The following is an 18,351-nucleotide window of genomic DNA, read 5'->3' on the forward strand; positions in this document are numbered from 1 at the left end:
AAGCCGCTCCGTTCTAGGTCCCCCGCGGGAAGCTGGGGTGATCCTGGGATCCTCAGTGAGTCTCCGACCTCATCCTTCACGCGCAGAAGGGGCGGAAACGAGCGAGGCGCGGGTCGCCGTTCTGCTGTGGTCCTCTCCTGCCACCTACCGACCACTCAGCTCATGACACGCCAGGGCACCCCGACCCCCTAGTGGACCAACCCGGGGAAGACTGAGCCCGTTCAGGAACCTGAGACTTATCCCAGGCCGCGCTTCCTCCACTCCAGGACAATGGCTGGACTGAGTCCCTGGGAGAAAGACCTGTTCTAAGAATTTATCTAGATGACTCACTTTACTGGGTAGAAGACAGTCAGAGAGAAAACTAGCCGTGCTATTCAGCCGCTACAATAGTGTGGGCCTCCCGGGGAGGTAGAGCGCCAGTGTATTTCTTCAAGTTACATTTGGTTAGTGCTTTAGAATTCAAAAGCTATTACATATTTTCGGGGCTTTGTTGTTGTCGTTCAGAAAATAAGATCATGCTCTAGAAAGACTTTGTACAAGAGAAATAGTATAATTATAAGATTTGCAGGCAGAGAGGGGGTCGTTTTATAAAACTAAGCTTGCACGGCTCCGTGCTGAGTGAACACATGAGAAGGAGCAGGAAGAGCGCACATGTGTAAGGGACGTGTGGAGTCGCTGGACGAGAGGGAGAATGGTATCAAAAGCCACAGTTGTTCGTATCCTTTCACTCAGGAACCCAACTCTGAGAACTCTATGCTAAGGAAAGAAAACGTGTAAGACTGATACAAATGATAGTCATCATAAGATTGTTTAAAGTCCCACAATAGAAGAAGAGTTAAAATTATGGCCCATTCAGAATGGGGAATATTGACTAGAGACATAAAAACATTTCAGCATGTAGCAATATGAAAAACTGCATGCTGGAGAAAACTTAAAACAGTCTGTCACAAAAGGAATATTGAATAAAGCTGGGAAAGAATACTAAAAATATTACAGCAGAGTCAGAGTGGTGGAGTTACAGGTCTATAATGTTATGTATAGGAACATCTTTGCTTTCCTAATTATGTAACGAATACAGGAATTCTTTCTCGTTGTAACATATTTAGATAACATGGAAGTATATAAATGAGAAGTGGACCCCATCACCTCCTGCCCCTTACCTTCTGCCCTCTGTTACTAGATTGGGATAAGCCTTCAGATCTTCTTTCCTGGCATTAACAAATACACATATGCACACAGACACATGTACACAGTACTATGCAGTATGGTATTTTAGCATAAAATATTATACCCATTTGGGGCAATTTTTAAAATTATTTTTCTAAAATATGCATTATAATACGTAGAGATCTACCTTATTGTTCTTAGTGACTATATAACATGACCTTTCCTAATATGTTTATTTCTCAAATAATAAATACTTGTTCCTTCCATTGTTAAAATGATAAATAACTATGCAAAAGACCCTTCTTGTACATTGATCTTTGTTTGCCCTATTAATAAACTTAAGCTTCTTTTCATTTATTCATCACCCATTTGTCGTTCCTCCTTAGAGAATTTTCTATTCATAGCTCTTGCCGATTTTTCTTTTTGTCCTTCTTATTTTTTATAGGAGCTCTTTCTGAATTTTTTATTTAGATTTCACTAGATTTAGATATTGGTACAACAGAATATTTACATCCAGAAACATAATATGTCTGCTTATTTATTCTGAAATTTTTATGTCCTTTGGAAAACTTCTATTGTTTTCTTCATTTCGATCCTGTACACTTCTTGTTACTCATATTACATGTCTAAAAAAATAAAAACATTCCCAATGGCTGTTTACTTTTCTGGAATACTTTTTAATTGAAATATTATCAGTTGAAATCATAAGGCTATAATGACCTATCAAAGAATATCACAATAAATATGGTTAATTATTAGCCTGCTAATTTGCTTGTATAGGAGAGAGCTCAATCAATAGATTGATTACATTTCCTCTGACACACTAAAACCAGGACTTAGTTACCAGAAAAAGAGGGAGTGAAGAAAGAAAAACAAAGCTTGGGAAAAGTAAACTTTGTTTTCCTTTCCTAAGCTGCTTATTAGCTAGCCAGTTGAAGAGGCCAGTTGACATATTCAGCATTGAGCAGCTGGGTCACCAAAGAAAATAGTTTCATTTATTTATGGGTTCTCAAAAAAATCCCTTGAGCTTTAAAACTGTGAAGAATTCATGTCAGACTGTCTCTACACACTGTTGCTATGGTCTTTTTTAGTGTGTAGTATTATGTCTAAAAAACAATGTACACACCTTAATTAAAAATACAATATTGCTAAAAAATGCTAACCATCATCTGAGCTTTCAGCGAGTCATAATTTTTTTTGCTAGTAGAGGGTCTTGTCTCGATGTTGATGGCTGCTGAGTCACAGGGTGAAGGTTAGGGTGGTATTTCTTAAAATAAGACAACAATGAAATTTGCTGCATCAATTGACTCTTCCTTTCAGGAAAGAGTTCTATGTAGCATGCGATGCTATTTGATAGCATTTTACCCATAGTAGAATTTCTTTCAAAATTGGAATCGGTCCTCTCAAACCGTGCCACTGCTTTATCAACTAAGTAGATGAAATATTCTAAGTCCTTTGTTATCATTTCAACAACGTTCACAGCGTATTCACCAGAAGTAGATTCCATCTCAAGAAACCACTTTCTTTACTCATCCATAAGAAACATCTCCTTGTCCATTCAAGTTTTACCATGAGATGGCAGCAATTCAGTCACATCTTCAGGTTCCAGCTCTAATTCTATTTCTCTTGCTATTTCCACCACATCTGCAGTTACTTCCTCCATTGAAGTCTTGAACCCTCAAAGTCATCCATGAGGATTGGAGTCAACTTCTTCCAAACTCCTGTTAATGTTGCTGTTTTGACCTCCTCCCATGAATCCTCAACGTTCTTACTGGCATCTAGAATGGTGAATCCTGTCTGGAAGGTTTTCAACTGACTTTGCCCAGATCCATCAAAGTAATCACTATCTATGGCAGCTAAAGCCTTACAAAATGTATCTCCTCAATAATAAGACTTGAAAATTGAAATGACTGCTTGATTCATGGGCTACAGAATGGATGTTGTGTTACCAGGCATGAAAACAACATCAATCTCACTGTACATCTCCATCAGAGTTCATGGGTAACCAGATGCATTATCAATTTTCAATGAGCAACAATATTTGAAAGGAATCTTTTTTTCTTGAGTGGTAGATCTCAACAATGACTTAACACATTCAGTAAACCATGATGTAAATGGTTCACCCATTTAGAGTACACAATTTAATGGTTTTTATTCATAGGTATGTGCAGCTGTCACAACAGACTTGAGGATCTACTCAATTGTATCCTGTTTTACTTGGTGCCAAACCAATAAATTAGAGCCTGTTTTTTTCAGAGTCTGTTGGGATGCTATACAACCTAAAATTTTAAAGATAAAGTAATTGTTAGATTGTCCTGGCTAAGATTAATTATATTCATATGCCATTAAAATATAATTGTTGGCCGCAGACTTGGCCCAGTGGTTAGGGCGTCTGTCTACCACATGGGAGGTCCACAGTTCAAACCCAGGACCTCCTTGACCTGTGTGGAGCTGGCCCATGTGCAGAGCTGATACGTGCAAGGAGTGCTGTGCCACCTAGGGGAGCCCCACGCGCAAGGAGTGCACCCCGTAAGTAGAGCCGACCAGCGCGAAAGAAAGTGCAGCCTGCCCAGGAATGATGCAGCACACACGGAGAGCTGACACAACAAGATGACGCAACCAAAAGAAACACAGATTCCCATGCCACTGACAACAGAAGCGGACAAAGAAGAAGACGCAGCAAACAGACACAGAGAACAGACAACCGGGGTGGAGGGGGAAGGGAGATAAATAAATAAATAAATAAATAAATCTTTTTAAAAAATATGTATATATAATTGTTACATATAGTTGGTAATAAAAATGAATATGGAGACTGCAAATAAATTCTAATATTTTGATTTATGCCTTCATGATGTGGCTTAAGTGTAAGACATTGGTAGAATAGATGGCTGTGGTTAATCTTTTCCTTTAATGATGATAAAAATATGGCAACAGGGACTTGTGGGAAGATGGCATCAGAGCAGGTAGGCAGAGCTCAACTCTTTCAAAAAAGAACAACAGAAGAAGGGCAAAAACTGTTTGGGGGGGCTACTTTGGGGATCCGCAAACCAGGAGAGTGCCATACATCATCCAGGAGGGTGAAGGACAGAGAGACGAAGAAGCCGAAATGAACACCAGTGTTGGGAGTGTGGTGATGCACGGGGGCATTGCAGCTCATGCGACTTGTGAATGGTGGCTGACAGTAATATGGCAAGGAGTACATTATGTCAATTCTAAGGGACAACAAAAGGGCAGTATAAGAGGGCGTGGGGCTTTTCCTTTTGGAGTAATGAAAATGTTCTAAAATTGACGGAAGCGATGATGGCGCAACTCTGTGATGAAAATGAGAGCCACTGAGTGGACGGCACAAAGCATGGGACTGCATAACACAGGGAGTCCAGTGGTGGAAGATGGACTCTCTAACAAATGGACTCTTTAACAAAACAAATATGAGAACATTCTCTCATTAAATACAACAAATACGTAATGCTAACATAGGGTGTTAATAATCCAGTGGGCTGGGGGAAAATATACCAAATGTAAGATATTGGCTCTAGTTGATCCTAATATTTTAATGATGCTCTTTCACAGTTTGTAACAAATGTTTCACAACAATGCTAGGTGTTGGTGGTGAGGTGATGTATGGGAGTCCTGTGTGATGAGACCCACGTTTGTTTTGCAAGTTCACAACTTTTACTATACACTTGTTGTTTATATATGGTCATGTATGAATGATACACTTCAATAAAATTTTTAAGTAAAAAAAAAAAAGGTATGGCAACTTTAAGGAAGAAAGGAAACTCCAGAAAAAAACCTAAATGTGACAAATCTATCCGTAGTCCACACCAGTCCCTTAAATAACCTTATCTACTTTCAGCGTCTGTCTTCAGTTTAACGAACCATTCCTCCTTATTCCTCTTTAGTTTTCTATTTCTAGAAGTATATAAATATTGCCTTTGTTTTCCTCACTGTTCTAACGTCGTTACTTGTATCCAAGATGTTACTGGTCTTACCACAATTTTCACTGTTAACTGCCTTCTTTAGCATAAAATGCATTCTTTTAATTTATCTTAGTAAAATGTTCTTCAAATTATCTAAGTAGTCTTACAAGAATTGGTTTTGTTAAATAGTGAATAGATACAAATTAATGAAAAATAAGATAGAAACACCCTGGTGCTCATCATCGAGTTAAAATAGAATTACCATTACTTATTAAAGTCCACTGGGTACCTCTGATGGATGTAGGATGACCAAATACCTATAAGTAACTTGTTTTTCTCCCTGTTGCTAGGATACAAAGAAATGAATTACATGTAAATTAGAAAGTAATGAGATGCCACCCTCTCTTGGTGCCAAATTTTGTTTCTCGTGGTCAAGAACATCCTGTTAAAGCAATGAAGTATGAAAACCAGCTTCAACCAACCGCCTGACTGGACCTGCACAGAAGCAGCCCCTGGCTGGCCTCACTTCAACTTGCTTAATTCACACAGTAAAACTCCCACCCAGGGGTGGAGTTATCTGCCCCTTTTCTGATCGTGCAATGTATGTGCAAGCTTGATTTCCTGAACATACTGATCATACAATTATATAACCAGCTAAGTGTTTTCGTCCATATGGGTAAAAGCTACTGTGTGATGAAAGCAAACGCTAAGTAGTAACTTGGGTATTTAAGCAAGAGTAAAACCACAGCATGGGAAGTTGGGTCTGAGTCACTTTAGACCGACCTTGGCTCCTGTCTGCAGAGATAAGAAATGTAAGTTCTGCCTAACTCTCTTGTTAAAAGGTTTTTTTTTTCCTACATCTCTGGTTATCCCCAAAGGCCCAGCTTTGGAGCGTAACCCAATCCTGTCCCCTTCCCTCCTCCATCAGAGTAAACATGCTCATGACTTTTATGTTTGTCATTAACTGGCCTTTCTTTATCGTTTACCATAGGCGTTTATATTCCTAAAGAGCATATTGTTTAATTTGCATGTCTATTCATAGCATAAATGGAATAATTTTGTGTTTCTCTTCTGCAAGTTGTTTTTTTTCTCTCTCTCAAGATGATATCCCTGGGGTTCATCCAAGTTGGTACAAGTAATTATTTTCACTGTAGAATATTTCATAATTTTAAAATTCATTTTCTGATATGATGGACTTTAGTATTGTTTCTAGTCTTCATTACAAACAGTTACAGAGTATTCTAGTTTCTCTTCTAGGGACATGTGCAAGAGCTTCATTAATTGTTAGAAATTGAATTATGGAAGGAAGGAGGGAAGGAGGGAGGGAAAAGAGAGAGGGAGAGAGGGAGAGAGAACAGAAAAAGAAAGAAAGAAAGAGAGAGAGAGAGAGAGAGAGAGAGAGAGAGAGAGAGAAAGAAAGAGGGAGAGAGAGGGAGAGAGAGAGAGAAAGAAAGAATCCCTGTACCCTTTAGCTATCCCTCGCTGTGTCCCCCCTCCCACCACCAGTCCTAAGCAACTACTAATCTACGTTCTCTTTCTATAGATTTCCCTATTCTGGACTTTCATATGTATGGAGTCACGGAGCTAGTGGTCTTTTGTGACTAGCTTCTTTTACGTAGCATGTTTTCAAGGCTCATCTCTGCTGTAGAATGTATCAGTACTTCATTTATTTTATGGTTAAACAATATTCTGTTGTATGGATGTGCCACATTGTGCTTATCCATTTATCTGCTGATGGACATTTGGGTTGTTTCCCACCTTTTGACTATTTTGAATAATGCTGCTATGAACATTCGGGTACAAGTTTTCCTGTGGACATATGTTTTCATTTCTCATGGTTATGTACCTAAGGGTAAAATTGCTGGGTAATACGGTATCTCTATGTTTCCAAAGTGCCTGCTCTGGTTTACATTCCCACCAGCAGTGCGGGAAGGTTCCAAATTCTCCACATCTTGGTATCTGAGTTTTTGACTCTAACTGTCCTGGTATGTGTGAGATAGAATCAAACTATGGTTTTGATTTGCATCTCTTGATGACCAGTAGCACCAAGCATTTTTTCATGTACTTAATGGTCATTTGTATATATTCCTTGGAAAAATGTCTACTCAGAAATTTTGCTCATTTTTAAATTGGGCTATTTGTCTTTTTATTATGGAATTATAAGTGTTCTTTGTACATCCTGGTATATGTGCTGGTGAAGCAAGCACTGTATATTCTGGATACAAGTACTTTATCACATTTGTATATATTCCTTGGAAAAATGTCTACTCAGAAATTTTGCTCATTTTTAAATTGGGCTATTTGTCTTTTTATTATGGAATTATAAGTGTTCTTTGTACATTCTGGTATATGTGCTGGTGAAGCAAGCACTGTATATTCTGGATACAAGTACTTTATCACGTATACGATTTGCAAATATTTTCATTTTGCGTGTTGTCTTTTCACTTTCCTGATGCTGTCCTTTGAAACATAAACATTTTAATTTTGATGAAGTCCAATTTATCTATTTTATCTTTTGTTTCTTATCCTTTGGGATCATGTCTAAGAGATCATTGCCAAATCAAAGATCATGAAGATTTACCCCAATGTTTTCTTGAAAGTTTTATAATTTAAGCTCTTACATTTATGTCTTTGATTGATTTTGAATTAATTTTTTGAATATTATGTGAAGTAAGGGTTCACCTTCATTCTTTTGCATGTGGATATCCAGTTGTCGCAATAGAATTTACTGAAAAGACTATTCTTGTTAAAAATTGGTTGACCATAAATAGATACTTGGATTCATTTTTAGACTCTCAGTTCCATTCCACTGAACTGTATGTGTATCCTTGTTCCAGTACCATTGTCTTGATTACCATTGTTTTGTAGTAAGTTTTGTTCTTCTTTTTTAGGATTGCTTTGGCTGTTCTAAGTCCCTCGTAATTCCATAGGACTTTTAGTATCAGTTTGTCTGTTCTACAAAGAAATCACCTGGGATTCTGATAGGGATTGCCCTGAATCTGTAGATAATTTGAGGAGTATTGCCATCTTCACAGTGTTAAGTCTTTCGATCTTTGGTCATGGGATGCTGTTCCATTTATTTAGATATTCTTTATTTCTTTCAACCATCTTTTGCAGTTATCAGAGTATAAGTTTTTCATTTCTTTTGTTAAAATTTTTATTAAGTATGTTATTCTTTTTGATGCTATTGTGAATGGAATTGTTTTCTTAATTTCATTTTCAGATTATTCATTGCAAGTGTGTAGAAATACAGTTGATTTTTGTGTATTAATCTTGTATTTTGTAACCCTACAACACTCATTTACTAATTCTAATAGTTCAGTGGATTCCTTAGGATTTTTTATATGCAAGATCAAGTCATCTGTGAATAGAGATAGTTTTACTTCTTCCTTTCCAGTCTGGGCACTTATTTCTTTTTCTTGCTTAATTGCCCTGGCTAGAACTTCCAGTAAAATGTTGAATAGAGGTGACAAGAGTGAATATCATTATCTTCTTCCTAATCTTAGGTATAAAACAACCCATCTTTCCCCCTTAAGTGTGATGTTGCCTGTGGGTTTTTTGTAGATGCCCTTTATGAGGCTGAGGAAATTCTTACCTATTCCTAGTGTGTTGAGAATTTTTACAGTGAAATGATGTTGGTTTTTGTCAAATGCTTTCCCCCCATCTATTGAGATGATACTATGATTTTTCTCTTTTATTCAATGAATGTGGTGAAATACATTCTCTGATTTTCAAATGTTGGACTAAACTTGCATTCTGGGAAGAAACCCAATTTAGTTGTGATGGATTATCCTTTTAATAAATTGCTGAAGCCTGTTTGTTGGTATTTTGTTTTGGCTACTTATATCTGTCATCATTATTGAAGTTGGCCTGAAATTTTTGTTGCCCAAGATGTCCTGTCATGTGTGGGTGTCCAGATTATGTTAGCTTCAAAAAACAAGTTGAGGAAATGTTCTCTCATTTCATATTTGCCAGAGAGTTTAAGAGCAGTTGGCATTGTGTCTTCCCTACCTGTTTGGAAAAATTCACTGATAAAAGCCATCTGGGCCTGAAGTTTGCTTTGTTTGCATTAGTCAGGATTCTCCAGAACCGATAAGACTGTAGAAAGAGATTTATCATAGGAATTGGCTTTGGCACCCATGGAGATTGCCAAAACTGAATTCTGTAGGGAAGGCTGCAAGCTGGAAATTTCAAAAAAGGTCATTCTGAAGTCTGGCACATCCAAACTCTGTAAAGCAGACTGCAAGCTGGAAACTCTGATGAGGTGAATATGTATTCCCTGGGAGAAGCTGGCTGGCTGGTGAAAAGGCAGAACTTCTTTCTGACCTCTGAAATACTCAGTTAGTGCCTTAAGACCTCTAACTGATTGGATGATGACACTTTCCTCATTGCTGAAGGCATTCTCCTTTGTTGATTGAAGATGCAGTTAGCCATCCATACAGTCAACTAACTGTTCATGATGTAAATCCATCTATCAAACACCTGCACAGTAACCAATAGGCCAGTGCGTGCTTGACTAAACAACTGGATACTATAACTTGGCCAACTTGACACATGAAATTAATCATGGCTTAATCACAGTTTCAATTAGTGTGTGTCCCTGCGTGGCGGGTGGTGTCCCCCTCTCCAGGGCTGTGAGTATATGTGACTAATAAGCTGCTGTCGGCCTCAAATGTCCAGCGTCGGAGGCCGTGTTTGGCCGTCTCCTACTGTTTAGAGAGAAGGACTCTCCTTCCCATGGGGTGCATAGGAGATGGTCTGACAAGTATAAAGGATGGCGTCATGGTTTTGAGTCATGGAACGGAGCTAGGAGATAGGAGAGTTGGAAAGACAGCAAGTGATGTGGGAATCCAGCACCGGGAGAAATGAGCCAGCCAAGGTGAATGAGAAGAGAAGTGAGACAGAGGCACCTCGGGAGCCATGAAAAGGAGTGGAGTCCTTAAACTGGATGTCCTGGTGGTATCAGAGAATTGTTGGGCTGGGATATCAGGAGAAGACTGAAAGGATAGCATGAGATTAAAGATGAGCTTGGTGGTGAGAAAAAAATTGTATTTTAAAATAGTCTTTTATTTGCTCATTATATGCATTTTAACATATTTATTACATATTACATTTATTACATATAACATATTACATTTATTTCCCAATAATAGTTGAATAATTTACTATCTAAGGTAAATCACAAAGTACAATCCCTGAATTCCAAGTGTTTCTCTTATGCATATTGTGTGACGTGAAAGAGAATAATCAAGTATTATTGGCATTCATCTTAATGAGAAATAGTAATCAAGATTTTTATTACCAAATGTAAACTTAGAGATTTAAGGAGATAAATTCCACCATTGGTTTCTTGTCTTTCAATAAGAATCAAAGAGGTAGCATATATAATTAGAAAATAAATTTTGATTTGTGGATCAGTGGAGTGTATATGTATTAGAAACATCAACAAATAAAACAAAAATGTACTGAACAATCACATTTTCCTAGGAGCAAACTTTGTGTGCCATACAATCATATGACTGTCATAAAAAAGTACAGACATTAGCAGAAATGGTAAATTACGTGCCTATTTTAACCATTCAAATAATGATCTAAATGGTCAGAAGAGGGGTTCCTAATTTTTTCACAATAGAGATCTTTATAATGGATTCTTCTACGATTTTGAAAGATTTTTGTGTACCAAATCCATTTTATTAATAGTGTTCATATCTCTTGTTAATCAAAGATCTACCTAATTGTTAGAATTTATAAGCAGCATTAAATAACAAAATTTTGTCACTGAATCACTATAATTTCAGTCTAAATGAAATCTGACATTTGAGGCAGCCTCAGCAGCCTTGTTTGGTAAACAAATGATTTTAAGAAATCTTTCTGGAAAATTGAAAACAGCTCGTGAACCCTTCTTTCTCATCTCTCTTCATGGACCCCATTTGGGGACTTACTTGAAAGAAACAAATGGTCTATTTTTATATTTTCCCTTCTTTTTAAATTCCATCTTAATTTTTAAAATTCACATTGTCTTCTTCTGGACCCCCATTTATCAACTTCTTTTCTTCCCTCCCTTCTCCTTCTAACCCACCTCGGCCCCCTCCCTTCCTTTTTCCTCATTATCTTCTTGGAAGTTTTTCCTCCTCTTATTGTTTCATCTATGGTTGGATTCACATCTCCTCCCGTTATTCTTTGTTTATAGAGAATTGTAGATGGAGAAAGAAAAAATATTTATGAATCTGACTATGTAGTGATCCACAAATGTGAGATGTGTAAAAACCCCACAAATGCAACGTGTGAGTTATTGTGACATTAATAAAGCATGGTGTCTTGTTATAAGCTTCTTGTGGTCAAGAAGTAGCATCAGTAAGTTCTTGAATTTTTCATGTCGCTTGGCATCCCTGTGAATTAAAGATATTACCAATGAACAATAGTAGGAATGCACATTTTAACACGATCATTTTTTAGTGTATTGGCAGAATTTTATTCTCATTCTTTAGTTCAAGTTATATACTCCATGGCGTTTTATGGTAGGCAAGACTCTGAAACTGGAAGGTAAACAAAAATACGACTCTCCTGCCACCTTCTTCCTGATATGATATACCAGGTGACTGTCGTGGGGTGTCATGCCTCTCCTGTTGCTTCCCTAAAGTTGATAGCTGACATTGTTTTTCACTTACCACGTGCCAGTTACTCTTCAGGAAATACCCTGGGAGTCAGGGGTTATTATTCTAGTCATATTACAGATGAAAATCTGAGACACAACACAGAGAAGTTCACTAATTTGCCCAACATCACACAGTAGGTGACAGAGACAATTTGAACTCAAGAAACCAGATTCCAAGTCTGAGGTGTACTTTATGGCCACCTCATGAGGAAGCTTCAAAATGCACACATTGACCTTCATCTCCCATCACTTCCTTCTCTGCCCTATTCCATTCTCTTCCTACTACAGAAGCACTTCAGCCCCAGCTTCTGTCGTTGGAAGACGTCTCCGAGACGTTAGACGTGGCGTTCTCTCCATCTGCATCTGCTGCCTCCCTTTCTTTCCTGCCTCCTGCTTCTTCACAGTGACTGAACCTGCTCAGCCTCTTCCCTGAGCCCTCTGGGCTCTTTATTTCCATGGTCCACTCATGCCCCTTTCTTGGTTGCCCTTACTACGCTGCCACACCACAAGGATATGACACCACACACCCAAACTCACCTTGCATTCTTCTACCTGTCAACTTCCCCTGTTCTTTCTGTCTGGGCTATTCTTCTTACCATCCCTCCCCTCCATTTCAGCATATTAAAAACTTTATCAATTCTTTAAGCCCTCTTCGCCACACTGAAATATTATCTTCTCCACAGTGTTCTCCCAGGTCATGTAAAAAAGTCAGATGTAATCTCTCCTCACAGTAGTCTCAACACTTAACTTTGGACTGTACTTATTTGAGACAGCCTTGTGATACAGCTGTATTTGTATTTCCTTAGTTTCCCTCCTATCCTCTAGTCATAATTTAGAGGATCTAGCCCAATGCCTTGAGCTAGACTTGAGTACAGAACAAAGAACTTCACACCAGAAAGGAATGATAAAGATCTTCTAATTCAACCTCTTAATTTTACTGGTAAGGACATTGAATCCTTTTTTCTTTTTTTAAGAGGTAAGTCACACTGACAGTTGGAGACAGAAATTTGTTTCTTCCTTCCTTGAATGCCTGTTATGAATCAGACAGTTGCTAAGCGCTCAGGCAACAGTCTGTACTTTTAAGAAAGTCAGAGTCTCCTCGGGGAGGTAATAGATTATTTTAATACAAAGTCATTGGCTAGCTCTATGTGGAATAATAAATATTTAAATGAATGCATGAGTCAAGCAATTTATCTTTGTAGTAATACTCCATGGTCATCTCAATCACAAGTATGTGGAAACAGATTTTGTAACTCAGTTAATAAAATCACATCCCATAGGAAGGAATGTCAAATCTGATTTGTGCCAGGCGAGCAGATCTCCATCAGCTCAGAGAAAGAGAAAGTCTGTCGGAATTGGTGAGATAATGTTTTCCATTTTACTCTCTGTTTTAGTTTTTCTCCCTGAAGGTTTTTTTTTTTTCTTTTTTATGCTTTTCCACGTGTGCTCACAATTTAACTCTGAACACTCTCTGACAGTCTGAATTCATTTTTGTTTTGTTTGTTAATTGTCTTTATGTTCCTCTTTCCCAGACCAAAGATTCTATGAACTTTGGATTGCATATACTTACTTTCTTTCTTTCGTTTGAACTTGAATGTTCTTGCATTGCTAGTTCCTCTCATTCCCTGGAAAGCCGAGTTGTCTGGCAGGCATGGTGCCTGCCTAATTTAGACTCCAAAGAGGGTGTTACGAGATGCATGGAAAGGGCATCTCCCAGAACTAGAGGATGCCTTACCTGTGAGGTCTGCTCTACTCATAGCGCATCAGGAAGGACTTCCAGTTGGGAGGTTGGAGGGGGAGTTTTATTTGAAAGTGGTTCCAAAATCTGCAGGAGAGATAAGATGCTTTTGAAGCCTTCGTGCCTGTTTTTTCACCAGGTCCGCTTGGTACCTGGCACTCTGCTCTCTAAGAGACACTTTCACTATCCGTGGAGCTCAGCAGGCTCAGTGTGTGGAACACAGTCCCTTAAACACAGCAACTGGGTCTTAGACTCATTTTAGTGTAAAGTGCCTCCCTCTAAGGGATCCTGCCCTGTGAAAACCTAAACTTGCATGTGTTAGAGAGAAGCTCTTGGACCTAACATTGGAGAAGGCGCAGATAAATGGTCACTCACAAGTCTTACTTCTGGGAGGGTGACCTGGCTTCCTGAGGGGCAAGGTGACAGAGGGTATCAAAAGCTTAAACAGTTCCAGTCCTAGGAATTTATCCTAAAGACATCACGGTAACTCTCAGCAAGACAAACCTATATGTTTATTAACCCAAGCATTGTTTAGAATAGGAAAAAGTGAGGAACAAATGTAAAAACAATGATGTAGAAAAATATATACTAATGTGGAATGTAGCTATGACCTATTGCTCAGTAAATACGCAGGTACAGAAGTACATGCAGTATTATCCTATTTTTAAAAAAAATAAAAAGTATATATATATAAACTGGAAGAGAAAGATTAACTAGACACCAAAACAAAAATTGTCATCTCTGGGTAGTGAGATAATTTATGATTTCCATTTTTAATTTGCTCTTTAAAATATTTTTCCCAAATTTTTGACAATAGAAATGTATAATTATACATTAATAATTTTATAAATATACATTTATAATTTTATAAAGAGAAAACTGTTTAATAAATTCATAAATCCCATTTTAAGAGCAATAAAGGTAACCTGGGCTGTGGCTGCTTCTCAAAATTCTCAAAATTGTTTTGTTATCAAAACACTGTATAACCAAATAGTCTTTAGCATCAATATTCTAGAAGTTTCCAAGATAGCATTCTTTATTTCAAGAACAGAAATTTCCACTAAGTCCCCAAAGTTATCACATCCCTTTCTCTCCAGAGCAAGAAGACAGGCTTCTGCTTTGTTGAAAATGAATAAAACATGGCTTGTTGAACAGCCACTACAATGTTTGAAATTGATCTGTATCCCAGAAAGGGGGGGGGGAGTACCTAAGATAAAATGAGCACAAAATGCAAATTGCATTTTATGTATTGGGATTGCATTAACAGAAAACAGTGACCATAATACCACCCCCACACACAACTATACGGAACATTTTATTGAGAACAAATATATTTAGAGAAATGTTGATATGTTCAGAAGCACACGCAGGATGACACATATTGAACTGCTAACAAGGGCAGCCAGGGAGAGTGGGAAGAGGGGGACAGGAGAAAGACAGGATTTCATGGGAGGTATGTGTGGGGTTAATTACTTTTTACTCTATATACTTCCACATTGTTTGAAATTTTTATAGTTTAAAAGTATTTAAAAACAAGTAAAAAATGAATAAATTTTAATAAACGTCTGTGCTACCAAACTCAGGGCAGAACCTAAAGAGTGGGTTTTACTCATGTATTTAAATGATTAGAATTTTAAACATTAAATTTCCTGCATTCAGAGGATCACTGATAATGAACAGAAGAAGAACCTCTCCTTGATGATTATTTTGCAACATAAAAATGGCAAATGGGCCCTCTCTGAGATTTTAACTCAAATATTCCAAATGCAATCTTAAAGACACGCCAACTTGCAATTTGGGGGCACAGGCAAGAAGACACTTTGTAGGTCATTCCTCTTAACAAACTAGCCCACTAAATTCATACTCAGGAAAAATGTTTTTAACTGTTACACTTTCCTGACCAGAATTGCTTTTTAACAGGCTCACAAAGGAATGAAGCTCTAATGGGGGAAAGTATGTACCAGTAGGAATTGGGGGCAAAGGCAGTCACTGACTACACTGAGATATATCCATGGCACCCTTTGGATGGCCCGGGGGGCCACGGGGGCTGTCCAACTTACAGGTGATGGTATATGTCAGGATCCCGCTGCAGTCGTGTCTGGAAGCCGATGTACAAGTCATCCCAGAGTAGACCATTCTTCACCACGTGTCTGATGACATCGACCCGGCTCCGGATCTGAAACCGACATGGAAGAATGAGCAGGGGTGATTTGAATCTACCGCAAATCTACTGCATCCTGTGCATCCCTGAGAGAAGCAGCTACGGTGATGGCAGGGGCGGGGAGAGTCAAAACAGATCAGGCTGAGCCGAAAAAGAACACTGAGTACAGCTGAAATCATGGAAAGGAAAACAGAAGATGGAGCTGGAGCTGGGGGAGTAGTGTGGCTGAGAGCACAGGCTCTGGGTCAGATGGCCGGGCTCAAGGGCAGATTCCAGCTGGGTGCTCTTGGCAACCATTCTGTGTCTAAGTTTCATCTTCAAACGGAAGGCTACACTACTAGAACACTCTTCACAGGGCTGTTGTGAGGTTTCCATGAATCAATGGATACAAAATGCTTAAAATAAAGCGTGGCACATAGGTAAAGTTTAAATACATGTTTGCCATCATCACCATCACCATTGTCAACATCTCCAAAATCGCATGTTCAAGTCTCCCCCCTTGAATGTTCAGAGGCAAAGGGTGTGCCAGTTGACAGTAATCAGTATGTGTCAAGTCCGCCATGGAGCAGGATTGATTCTCTTAAATCAGATGGTCAAGACCCTTAGAGCATCCCAACTCCTGACATTGATAGTGTTCAATAGTTGAAGGAGGATTTGGAGAAAAGCCGAGATGGTTTTGAGCCCCAGCTTGCACTTACTAATTATGTGACCTTTACCTTGGGTAAGCCCCAGTTCCCTCTATGATAGGACTATTGTGAAAAAAAAAAGTGATGATTTATATAAAGAACATGAAGCAGCATGAAGGGAAGTTCTCTTAAAATGAGTATGGTTTTTGCAGGACATCAGCCCCAGTGTGAAACCTTTCCTGAGAGATTTTTCAGTATCTGGCGTTATATTGTTTTCCTGGTAAAAACCATGCCAACACTGGTAGAGGCTAATTTTCATAAAAGGCCTGCTAGGGACAAAGAATGACCAGAAGATTGCCATTTTAGATTTATTTCCCTTTTCCACTTCAATAAAATAATTCTATTCATTGTGACCTGAGATTGCAAACCCGGGTCAGAGGATCTGGTCATTCACCAGCTGAGACCTGGAAACGCAGCTCCACAGTATTGTCAGGTTGAGGTCTGCCCAGCTAGGGCGCAGGACCGAGCTAGCGCCTCAGGGGGGAGGGGGAGAGGGCTTTCGTGACCTTTCAGCCCAGGGAGCAGCACAAGGAGAATTTGGGGGTAGATTTGAGAAATGTTCAGGGTGTAACATGGGAAGGTTTTGATGGTTGATTAAATATGAGGAAGAAGCCAAGAGAAGACTCAAAAGTTGTTTCTGGCTTGGCTGACTGGATGGATGATATTGCCAACAATTAAGAGCAAGAAGAAGTGGCAGTTTTAGAGAAGGAAGTTAATTCACTGAATTCTGAACAGGTTGCATGTGAGGGGCCATGGGTTTGGAAATCTGGGTGATGATGATGCCTAGCAGGCAGCTGGCTATGAAAATGTCAGAGTTTGCAGTGTTAGAGGGAGCCCAAGACTGGTGTGGGCTGGACACGCAGATTTTGACAGAGAAGCGGTGCTAGCAGATGAGTTCATCCAGGAAGAGACTCCGGAAGAAAAATCACTTGAGCACAGATCTTGGAGAAAAACCAAGAGATTTGAGTAGTGGCTGGAAAAAGAGCGTCTCTAGAAGAATTCAGGATAATCAGGAAACAAGGAAAGCAGTGTTCCTCGAGTCGAGTGGAAACTTCTGGTTCAAAATGGTGGATCGATCCCAAGCACAGAAGCACAGCATGTTTTCTCCAAAGGTATAAACAAAGGCCATGAGGAAGAGAAAACCAAGTGAATCGTTGACTAGATTTCAACGATTGATAATTATGCCAATCTGGAAAGCAGGCAGGAGAGAGGCAGCAGAATTCCAGAGAATGAGTGGAGGGGCATTCGGATGTGGGGGGAGTAGAGCTGGGAACCTTGGCCGACGGCAGCGACTCACCAGCACAAGAGCATGTCCACGAGCGAGCTGACCCCCCCACCCCAAGTCATGGCTCTCTGGCCAAATACACCCAGGCAGATCGTGGGGTAAATGGAATCCATTTGGGGGGAGCAAGGGCACGTGGCCCTTCAGAGCAAGGGCTTCCCCATTTTGTTCTCAGGGGACCCCCTGCCTGCTAGCTGAGTCCCCACCTTCATCACTGAAAGCGACCTGGTGATCTGCTGACCAAATAGAGCCTCTAGTGCTGTTTCTTCCAGCCTACAGCTCTTGTGAAAGCTTGAATTCCTACTACACGTAGAGATCTGAGCATTTCATGCGCAAATCCGGATTTTAAGTTTTCTGGAAAATTCGGAAGATCCTCGGGAGGTGAGTGCGGCAACCCCATTCGGGTCTGGTTTTTGCCTTTCACTTCACAGCTCCCACCCAGCTCCGCCCATGTACAGGACTCGCCTGGACCAGTCTGTGAGGAGTGAGTGTGTAACCCCTGCCTCTGGTAAAGCCCACTCATTGGACAACAAGTGCTGTGCATATACTTAGAGCGCTGAAGCAGCTTGAAAAAGTCTTTCCCTTCATCCTAGAAGTCACCAACAAGGGAGAAGGATCCGCCTGGCATCAGGTTCCTCATAAGCACTGCTGCCTGCAGCTGTGAGCCACGGGCATGCCCTCAGGCGGCTGGGAAAATGACCCGCCACCCAGAATTACTCGTGCAGTCAAAGGATCACGG

General features: G+C 39.6%; 1 protein-coding gene and 1 long non-coding RNA gene across 10 annotated transcripts in view; one reads left to right on the plus strand and one right to left on the minus strand.

The window, feature by feature from the left end:
• LOC111765015 (uncharacterized) overlaps positions 1-18,351 on the plus strand; it is a 45,176-nt gene that overhangs the window by 536 nt on the left and 26,289 nt on the right. The window contains exon 1 of one of the 2 annotated variants that reach the window (XR_002797479.2): positions 5,767-5,902. The exons of the other annotated variant lie outside the window; for it this stretch is intronic. This is a non-coding gene — a long non-coding RNA (uncharacterized lncRNA). Of the gene's footprint in view, positions 1-5,766; positions 5,903-18,351 lie in introns of those variants that run through there. 2 annotated transcript variants of the gene reach the window in all.
• LOC101434737 (cytidine monophosphate-N-acetylneuraminic acid hydroxylase) overlaps positions 10,137-18,351 on the minus strand; it is a 144,371-nt gene continuing 136,156 nt past the window's right edge. For all 8 annotated transcript variants that reach the window (XM_058285328.2, XM_058285330.2, XM_058285327.2 and 5 more), the window contains 3 exons: positions 15,544-15,659; positions 13,481-13,570; positions 10,137-11,479 (listed from right to left, as the gene is read on the minus strand). In XM_058285328.2, the coding sequence (XP_058141311.1) occupies positions 13,495-13,570; positions 15,544-15,659 (192 nt within the window). In that variant the 3' untranslated portion in view covers positions 10,137-11,479; positions 13,481-13,494. The remainder of the gene's footprint in view (positions 11,480-13,480; positions 13,571-15,543; positions 15,660-18,351) is intronic.

This window comes from Dasypus novemcinctus, chromosome 22, assembly GCF_030445035.2.
Source record: "Dasypus novemcinctus isolate mDasNov1 chromosome 22, mDasNov1.1.hap2, whole genome shotgun sequence".
In the NCBI taxonomy this organism is placed as follows: domain Eukaryota; kingdom Metazoa; phylum Chordata; class Mammalia; order Cingulata; family Dasypodidae; genus Dasypus; species Dasypus novemcinctus.